General features: G+C 36.0%; 1 protein-coding gene across 1 annotated transcript; it reads left to right on the plus strand.

Annotated features, from left to right (window-relative positions):
- The first annotated feature begins 7,606 nt into the window (after window positions 1–7,606).
- Window positions 7,607–8,688, plus strand: LOC136235019 (small ribosomal subunit protein uS14z/uS14y/uS14x). The gene is made up of 3 exons (XM_066024532.1): window positions 7,607–7,753; window positions 8,209–8,308; window positions 8,513–8,688. The coding sequence occupies exons 1-3, from the start codon at window positions 7,692–7,694 to the stop codon at window positions 8,519–8,521; spliced, it is 171 nt and encodes a 56-aa protein (XP_065880604.1). The 5' UTR covers window positions 7,607–7,691; the 3' UTR covers window positions 8,522–8,688.
- The last annotated feature ends 662 nt before the right edge of the window (window positions 8,689–9,350 follow it).

Genomic DNA, 9,350 nt, shown 5'->3' on the forward strand with positions numbered 1-9,350 from the left:
TACATTACCCTGTGACTGCTTAGATTTGGAACTCCTCCTTACTCGTATTTTCGAGAACGGTACGCTTCAAATTTCGGTAGATCACCCAATTTGAATTAGGGAGAATGAACTATATTGATACGAAGAGTTAATCATTTGATTTAATTAGTAGATCACCCAATTTGAATTTTGTTCTTGGATTTAGTTCGTTTGGTGGAACGGTAACATCATCCTTCGTGGACCCTTCACCTTTAAATCAGTGGTTTCCATAAAATATCTCTTCCTTTTTGTAAGAAAAATATCTCATCCTAACGACATCAGTTGCATAAATTACTACGTGTAACAAGTCCACTAGCTTGATTAACCTCAAAGGGGTCCACATTACATTATTTGCCATTTCTCGTTTAACTTCCTCGCGTGCCGTTATACGTTAGCTACCTAAATTCCCCCGACCAACCCCTCATAAAATGCCACGTCTCTTTACTGAATCATGACACTCCATCCACCACTTTCCCTTGCTATCTACACGTCCACGTCACGCGTTACTCTGTTTGCTCCGTTTTCCACTATGTTTTACAGCACCTGTTTTACTGAGAGTCTCACGCATTTTAGTATTAACAAGTAGGGACCACGTCGGAAAAGTGAGACCCACTGAGATAATACCTTCACATGGTCGTACGATCTATAAAAAGTGACCTCCTATCATTACGTTCCACGTGGTATAAAATATAATCAATCAGTGAGAGAACGTAGCTACCATGTCGACAAAAGCACTGGATCCAGACACGTGGCATTGTCAAGGACGTGATGGCGTCAGCCAGATACGTAGACAAAGAGAATAGTTCGGTGGTTTTGCGTTTTAAAATGCGGGGTGGGATAGAGAGGAGGAAGGGGGAGGGGGAGAAGAAGAACAAGTTCTAAACAAGTTTAACTTTTTTTTTTTTTAATTAAATTCCAAATCTGTTACAAATAGTTTATTAATTTCATTTCGAATTGTTCGAAGTTCTTATGTGATTACAAATCTATTATAAAAAGATTTGGGAGATCAATTAATTCTCTCGTTCCCTCTCTTCCTCCGCTGTTCTCTCTGTCCTCGAGGCAGAACAGATTCTTCGCCGGCATATGGAGTGGTGGGTTAAGGTTATACACCCTGCCAGAAGAGTTTGGAACGGTGTCGCCGTACGTATTGGAATTCGCAAACGAGGTAATTCATCGAGTCTCATCCTGTTTCTCTAATCTTGCTGTTCCTGAACAGATTGCTAACATTCTGAACGAATTGATTTAATTTGATCGTTTATTTTACGATATCGTATGCCTTTTTTAAGTTTAATTTTTCTCCATAGCCATTTGAATTGCCAAACAGAAAGGTTATGTGATTGTGTTTGAGTTAATTTTATGTTATTTGAATGCTTTGAAGATAGCAGATCTTGTTTGTGAGATGTTAGGTTTTTTTTTTTAATGTATTAGAGGTCTTGAATCGCTCATAACAATAGCTACCTTTGATTGGGAAAGGTGAATTCAAAGATCTATTTGGCTTTAGTCAAAATATGGTCCCTGTCATGTAGATGTAAACAGCTTATCTGCCTTTCTTTTTCCTCCTAGGATTCTCAATTTATTTCATATCATTACGGATTCACAAAGTTACTTGAAAATAGACTAGTTAAAACTGTTCAGATTCCATTTATGCTCATAAAAAATCAGAAATTGGTCTGAAGTTGTTGTGAGACTAGGGATATGAGATTGATTCAAAACTTTCGGTTGATGTTGTTGCTTTTGTTGAATTGTATAGTTGTTTGGAAATATTAGGAATAGTCTTAATTGTGCCTAGTAATTACACAAGTTTATTGGAATTTCTGGCAGTCTCTGATAGAAATGGTTTGACAGGAATACTGAGGCTGAGGTATGATGTAAGGGATTGTGAATATGAAGATGTGCGTGTGATGTGGGATATGCTAAGAAGAAATGAAACAGAAAATATTCAGCAATCGGGGAAGAGGAAGAAGAGATGCTTCTGGAATTGTTTTAGCTGGGCTAGGAGCTCGCCCTACTTTGGTCGCAACTCTTGATTTGTATCATCCTGATTAGGCTTGTTGAATCACATCACATCCATGTCATCTTCTGCATTGTCAAATGAAATAAAAAGAGGAAGTAAGGTTCCATATATATGAGAAGAGTGTTGGTACCCAGTCTTTTTTTGTAGATATCATCTTCCCAGACTTTGTTGAGTTTACCCATCTCTTCATTACCTAGCTCTCTGTTTTATCTCTTGATGAAATATATTGCAATTTTGTCTCTTTTCTGCTCTATTCATATAGATCCATTCGCCCTTTAATTTTCTATAGTAGCCAACTGCTTTTCGGTGCTTGGATTAATCATATCAGATGGAGTAACACAAGATTGGTAGATTGTTTTAGTAAAGTGCTTGGATTATCTCGTGGTTTGATATAAGAAAATTAAAGGTAAATTTATACCATACTTAACAAAATCATATTGCTGAAGACATGCTAATTTGAGGTCTAAATTTATCAATTCAGAAACATCGTATAGAATCATTACTTATTCAAAGTATGAGTTGCAGACATGCATTTCATTCCAAAACCATTGGTTAATTTTATATTAGAAGATGACACAGTACCAAATTTGTGTCGCCATCACTTGACGACGTGATGAAAGCGTTGAGGCCAGAAAACAGGTTGGTATTGACTAGTTGGGAACCACTCTTATTCACTTCTCAATTATTTATAGGATCCATTACAAAGCTGTGGACCAATTTTTTCGGTTTTTGTAATCTCTTGGTAGAAGGTAACTGAAGCTTGATAAATTGTGTAATTTTTTTTTGTCTGATACGATAGATTTCAAATGTTCTCTGTTGTTCGCTAAATGATTTTCCGCAAGATAAAGAAAGTGTCGACTATCCGGTATAAGCACTCCGATCTTAAAAGCATCTCTAATGAGAGATAAAAAAAACTCTGGTTTCGCAGGTGTGTATGTTACACGCGCAGACGCAATAACATTTGGCACCTACGTGATGCCCAAACTCAACCTCTTTGTCCCATAAAGTGCAAATCTTGATTGATAAATTGGTTGTTACCAAAAAGAGTAACAAACTAAATTAAGTATACCAATCTTAGTTTGTTAACCAGCAAATCATACCTAATAGACATGCTCTAAGCAAATATCACTTTTGAAAATAGTGAAAAAGTAATGAAGGTTCAGATTTTGACAATACCTAAAGATTTCCTTAAACTTTTTTTTTATAGGCTCATCGAGGTTCCTTTTGTGGCAACTTCCTATTGAATGATCAGTAGTTCAATGTAAAGCTCCCACACGTTCATCCATTTAAAGAACTTCTTCTTTGACATATGTCCCTGGACTATCGTTATTGACCTCTGTTCGAATCCCAAAGTTTCAGCCATGAGGGATCTGGACAGGTCACATATTAACTGACATTTGAATCTAACTTACGAACTCATAACATTTAGGTGGTCGATTGTCTATCCTCACCTAAATCTTTTACATGCATTCTTACATATCTAGCCTAGACCTCTTGTAGAAGCCCAACGTATAATGGTTGCATGCTATCAGAGGCCCCCTTCATAAAGGAGAAAATGCTTTTTAAGGTTGTATCGATGAATCTTTTACCACTAAACTTCTACAGAAGCCTAAAGGGTAGTATTTGCATACTATTAGAACCCCCACCCCCTCTCATAAAGGAGAAACTGCTTTTTAAGACTCTATCAATGCTTTGGTTATCGTATCCTAGATATTAGCGATAGAGAAAAGATTACAGCTGAGGGGCTGATTTTAGCCTTACGGCTAGTGTTGGTGTCAATTTTATAGAATTGATGGTAATTTTCTTAAACCCACCCCATTAGGACTAGATAAAAAAATATTTGACTAAAATTTCATTATTTTGGTGCGTTGAAAGCTAAAAATATTTAAAGTGTTCAACCTAAAAGGAGCAGACATCCTTAAAGTTTTATAAGTTGAACGTTAATTTTTTAAAAATTATAAAACTTTTATCTTTTGATTTTTAGTTATAAATTCCTTGCAATTTTTATAAATTAAAATTTATTTTTTTTAGTCTCAAAAGTAAAAACATTATTTTAGAAAAAAGAGAGTTTAAAATGTATAAGAAAATAAAGAGTACATAAAAAATTATTAATTAAAAACTCAAATTCAAATAAATAAAAACTTTATAAATAAAAAAAGTTTTATGAGATTTGAATTCATGGTCTCTTATAAACGACTCTAGTGAGAGGCAACCTATGCACTTAAATAGGGTCTCCAATTCAAAATTTAGTTTAATTATAGCACAATAATTATTGAGATGTTAATTGTTAAAAATTATCCTTCTAATCATATATAGAAAATAATAATACAACCTCCTAAAATAGAATCGAAAGTCGATAACAAAGTTTTTGAAGATAAAATGAGAAGAATTTTGAAAGTCTATGTGCATGACATGGTCATCAAAAGCAAATGTGTTGCGGATCATCCAAGAGATGTGAAGGAGACCTTCAAAGAAATGAATTTTTTTGGCTTCATGTTAAATCTAGAGAAGTTCATATTCAGAGTAAATTTTGGGAAGTTCCTAGGCTATATGATTAGCCAAATGGGAATTGAGGCCAATCCCGAGAAAGTCAAAATCGATCAGACATGAAACCCCCCAGAGTGTGAATGAAGTGCAAAAGTTGTTGGTCCCTTGTGTTAAAAGAATAAGTTCCTAAAGGGGGGGGGGGGGGGGGAGAGGTTAAAGAAACTATTTAAAATTTTGTTCTATTAGGCTGACTTGTCTTCGTTATGACTTAAGATTTTTCTCTTAATTCTTAGCACAGTGATATTGGGTAAAGTCAGAGGCAGCTTTAATTGATCAATGACTAAAGCTGCTTCTAACGTTGAGTCGGGAAATAGCACTTGGGAGTCTATTCCTGAGCTCAGCACCGAATCACTCAATTCAGTATTCGTTCAGTTAAGCATTTACTAGACACAATAAAAAGCAAGCAGATAAAGGAGTTAAGGGTTAGAAAAGGTTACTCAGCAGTTTTATCTTGGTTCGGCCTCCTATCTACATACAGTCTCCGGAATCCTTCCGAGCTTTAATCCACTACTGAGCTCTTTTGGGTAGAGCACAAACCCCTTACAATAGTCAGCGAGTATACAGAGTACCGTCCTCTATATCCTATACTCAACACTATCTACCCCTGAGTGCTAAATACCAAGCAACTCAGAATCTCCTAACAATTTGGTAATTGATAAGTTTGTGTGTTCTAATAACAAATAACACTTTGGAAGATCTAAACTAATCTTTTACATAAAGGATGATAGTTGGTGTAAGATTGCTTTGCTTTGCTTTTGTACAGAACTTCAAGGAAGAATTTGGTCAGCATTTTGACTTGTTGAAGAACTGCATCGATCGAACGAAATGAGAGGCCTATTTATAGAGGCACTTATCATTTCAAATTTCGAAATAACCATTGGAGGGAAACGGCTCTACTGTCCCTTTCGTTCCTCAGTGCTCAGTGTCGCGGCTAATAAGAACGTAGTCTTTTCTATCTTGATCAGTGCTTCAGTTGCTTTTGGTCAGTAAGCGTCAGGTTGTCTCTCCATTTTCGGCAAAGATTCATGGACAGCTTCTCTGTTGCGTCTGAACCTTTCCTCATTTGGATAAGCTTTGTCTCCAAGTTTATCAAGTCAACTTATGCTTTGTCTTCTTATCCGTTATACTCAGCGGCTTCGTTGTGAAGGAGTTAGCCAGTCTTCTGGATCCTTCCGCTTGCTGGGCTGAGTTGAATCACAAGCCTTTGATCTGTTTGACTTAGCTTGGGCCTTGACCTTAGCTTGGGCCTTGACCTTGCTTATTAGGCTTTATCTTAATGTCTTCCACACTAGTATAATTAAATACTCCAAACAATACTCAACAAACACATTAGTAACAAATAAATCAAAGCACTTAAATTTAATGTGTTGAAATTTTTTATCTTAGGGATTTAATTATAATTTAAATAGATTTGTCAAATCAAAATCATTGTGAAAATGTGTTTCAACAAAAGTTAATTCTCATAAGGTTTATCTCAACAGCTTCCTCGCTAATCTAGCCCTTATAAACACCACAGTCAAAGGGGAAGGTCTATACCTCTAACAATCATCCATAAATGAGACAATGTGCTTGGTAATAATGAGAGAGGAAGAAGGGCAACAATTTCCAATGTACTACACAAGTACCTAAAAGATGTTGAGTTGGGATACTCTAAGATAGAAAATATGGGATTGGCCATAGTGTCAACCTCTGTTAAGCTACAACCATATTTCTAAGCATATATGATCGTGGTCCACACAAACTGGCCTTTTAGGAATATCCTACGGAAATCAGAGGCGTCATGTTGCTTAGTGAAATGGGTGCTTAAGCTAAGAGAGTCCGACATCATATATGAGGGCCGAATATCCTTAAAGAGCTAGATGTTGGTGGCTTTTGTCAATGAATTCACATGATACTGAATCCAATCAACGAGAACTATGCAACTAATGAATCATTAATGCTGCAACATCTAAGCGAGGTGAAAAGAAGGCTGTCAAACCTACTTTGCAGGTGTCACATAATGTTAGGGATGAAAGTGCGAAAGCAAATACGCTAGCTAAGGCCACAACCAACATTGATGGATGGAAACTCTTAATTTGTCCATTTGAGAAACAAGAAGCCCCAAGCTACTAAAAATAAGCAAGTCATGATGGTTGAACCCCAAAAAGAGGATTGAAGAACTAACATTGACAAGTATTTATAGACAGAACAGTCTGAAAAATCCAATAGAGGCCAAAAGAATTCCTAAAAGGAAATTTAAGTACTCTATTATGGGAGATGAGTTGTATCGAAAATCTTTAAGTCAACCTTGGCTAAAATGTATCTATAATGAAGATGACAAGGGAGCAATACAAGAGATGCATGACCGCCTCTTTGGCGTACATGAGGAAGCAACAATGATGGTAAGAAAATCCCAATTAGCCATGTATGATTAGTTGTATGCAGAACAAGACGCAAGAAGGCTGTCGCAACTGTCATATGGATAAAAACACAACATATGATCCTCTAGCTAAACAGAGACTCATACTTACCGTATAACCTTTCTCCAAATAAAGGATCGAATTAATAAAAACATTCCTTAAAACCACATGACAAAGGAAATACCTCATCGTAACAGTGAATCACTTCTTGAAGTGGGTGAAAATTGAGATTGTATCATCCATCGCGCTAGAGAGAATAATAGACTTCGTCATAAATAATATCGCTCTGAGTTAGCGTACCAAACGCCCATGGCAATCCACAATGACAACTAATTTGACTGTGTTAAATTTAAAAACATAAAAAAAAATCACAACCATCATCATCAAATTATATTTAACAAAAAAGAAAAACAATTTCAATTAAAAAAAAATATGATTACAAATTGAAATGCATCTTTACTAATTTCCTAAAGTTGGGACCTGACTTGCAGTGATTTGGGCTTTCACAGCCCATAACTATTGCTAAAAAATAAGATAGGAAGGGACTGCAAAACGCGGCGTTTGCGAACTCAAAGAAGGGTCAGTGAGTCACGTGCTTCGATTTATTTATACCTATAAATAAAACCACGAAATTTCATAACTGTTCTCCTTATAAGCACCGGTTTAGGGTTTTTAGCTGTATCAATCTCTCAGAAGCGCCGCGATTCATAGCCATGGGGCATTCTAATGTCTGGAACTCTCATCCTAAAAACTACGGTCCCGGTTCTCGTGCTTGGTACTTCCTTTTGATTCTTTGCTCTCCTTTCCATTTTCTGTGCATATCATTGCTTTCATATGTCCTAGTATTTCGATTTTCGGAAAAGTCATGATGTCTCCTTGATTCTGATTTTGGATCTACTGGACTCTGATTGTCCTTAGGATTTTGTTTGCTTTATGTTTGGATTCTCCTTTTTCCAATTGCTCCAACCGATTTCGATTTAAAATGCCTTGTCTAGACTCTTATTACGGTGCTTTATGTGTATATATGTTCTTAAATGCTTTGGGTGTTAGTGTTGAACTTTTGCTAACACTTACGAAGTAGTAGTTCGCTTTTGTAATTGGATTGGAAACTAATTTTGGGTAGTGAGTGAAAGTGAATTGGGCGGCTGTTTCTGGTTCTTACTTTTTAATGATTTGTTCTTCTGATCGTTTTCATGTTAAGCTTGATTTGTACTCTCTGTTACTTTGCAGCCGGGTGTGTGGAAATCCTCATGGGATTATAAGGAAGTATGGGCTGATGTGCTGCAGGCAGTGCTTCCGCAGCAACGCCAAGGAAATTGGATTTATCAAGGTATGCTGTTTGAGCTTTGAAGTAGCCAATTTAACATTTTGAATTTTTATATTGCTTTTTGGCTTGTTTTGTGAGTCTATTGTGCTTTTGAATTTGGTTCTTACTATTTAGAAGCAAATGCAAATAAACAATTGTCACATTTTTGCATTTGATTGCCTTGGTTCTTATTTGAGGAACTTAATATTGTTTGTTTGGTTGTTGCAGTATCGTTAAATATGTGAGGACCTTGACCTTTTGCGCTGTTCAATTAAGAAGAGGAGAAGCATGTCCTTTGTTTTCTTATTTTATTTATCAGTTATGATTATATAGCTAGCTGTTTGTCATTTGAGTAAAACAAGTAATGTGACATGAATTTTGAGTAAGGATTTCATTCGTTTTGATTCTTGTGACTTTATATTCTAAAGAGAAGTGGACGTAGTAGTAAATAAAGGTAAGGTGATTGCTATTTCTTAGAACCCTTGCATAAAGGGTTGCAAATGTGGGGATGGGTGCGCTGGGGCTGGGGATTGCTTCCCCATCTCTCTCCGTCTAGATGGAGAAATTCTGAAAATTTAACATTAGTATTAAAAGTAATACACGATACGTATAAATATGTTATTTTAAGAATTTTCGTAGGGATATGGTGGAGATGGTGACGAAGATTATTGTGGGGTGGGGATAGATGTCCCTGTCTCTGTTCTATTCTCGTGTTTGGCGAATTTTATTTCCCTATCCCTACCATTTGAGGATATTTTTTTTTTTGTTGAAGATGGATAATTTTTCACCCATTTGCAATCCTACATGCGATCAATGACTATGGCATGTCTTTTTTATTTCTTTATACTGGGTTCTGATTAATTATCAGCAACGATTTGAATCAAGTGTTACAAAGCCTTGTCTTTATAATGTGACATGAATTTTAAGTAAGGATTTCTTTGTAATGATTTGTTACACCCTTTATATTGTGTGGTTATAGTTTTTGATTTATTTGGAATCAAACCACTATTATTGCATCAATGTGGTGTTGGCCAGTGACTTTGGTTTTGGATTCAGTTTGAGATGT

The sequence above is a fragment of the Euphorbia lathyris genome, chromosome 7 (genome assembly GCF_963576675.1).
Source record: "Euphorbia lathyris chromosome 7, ddEupLath1.1, whole genome shotgun sequence".
In the NCBI taxonomy this organism is placed as follows: Eukaryota; Viridiplantae; Streptophyta; class Magnoliopsida; order Malpighiales; family Euphorbiaceae; genus Euphorbia; species Euphorbia lathyris.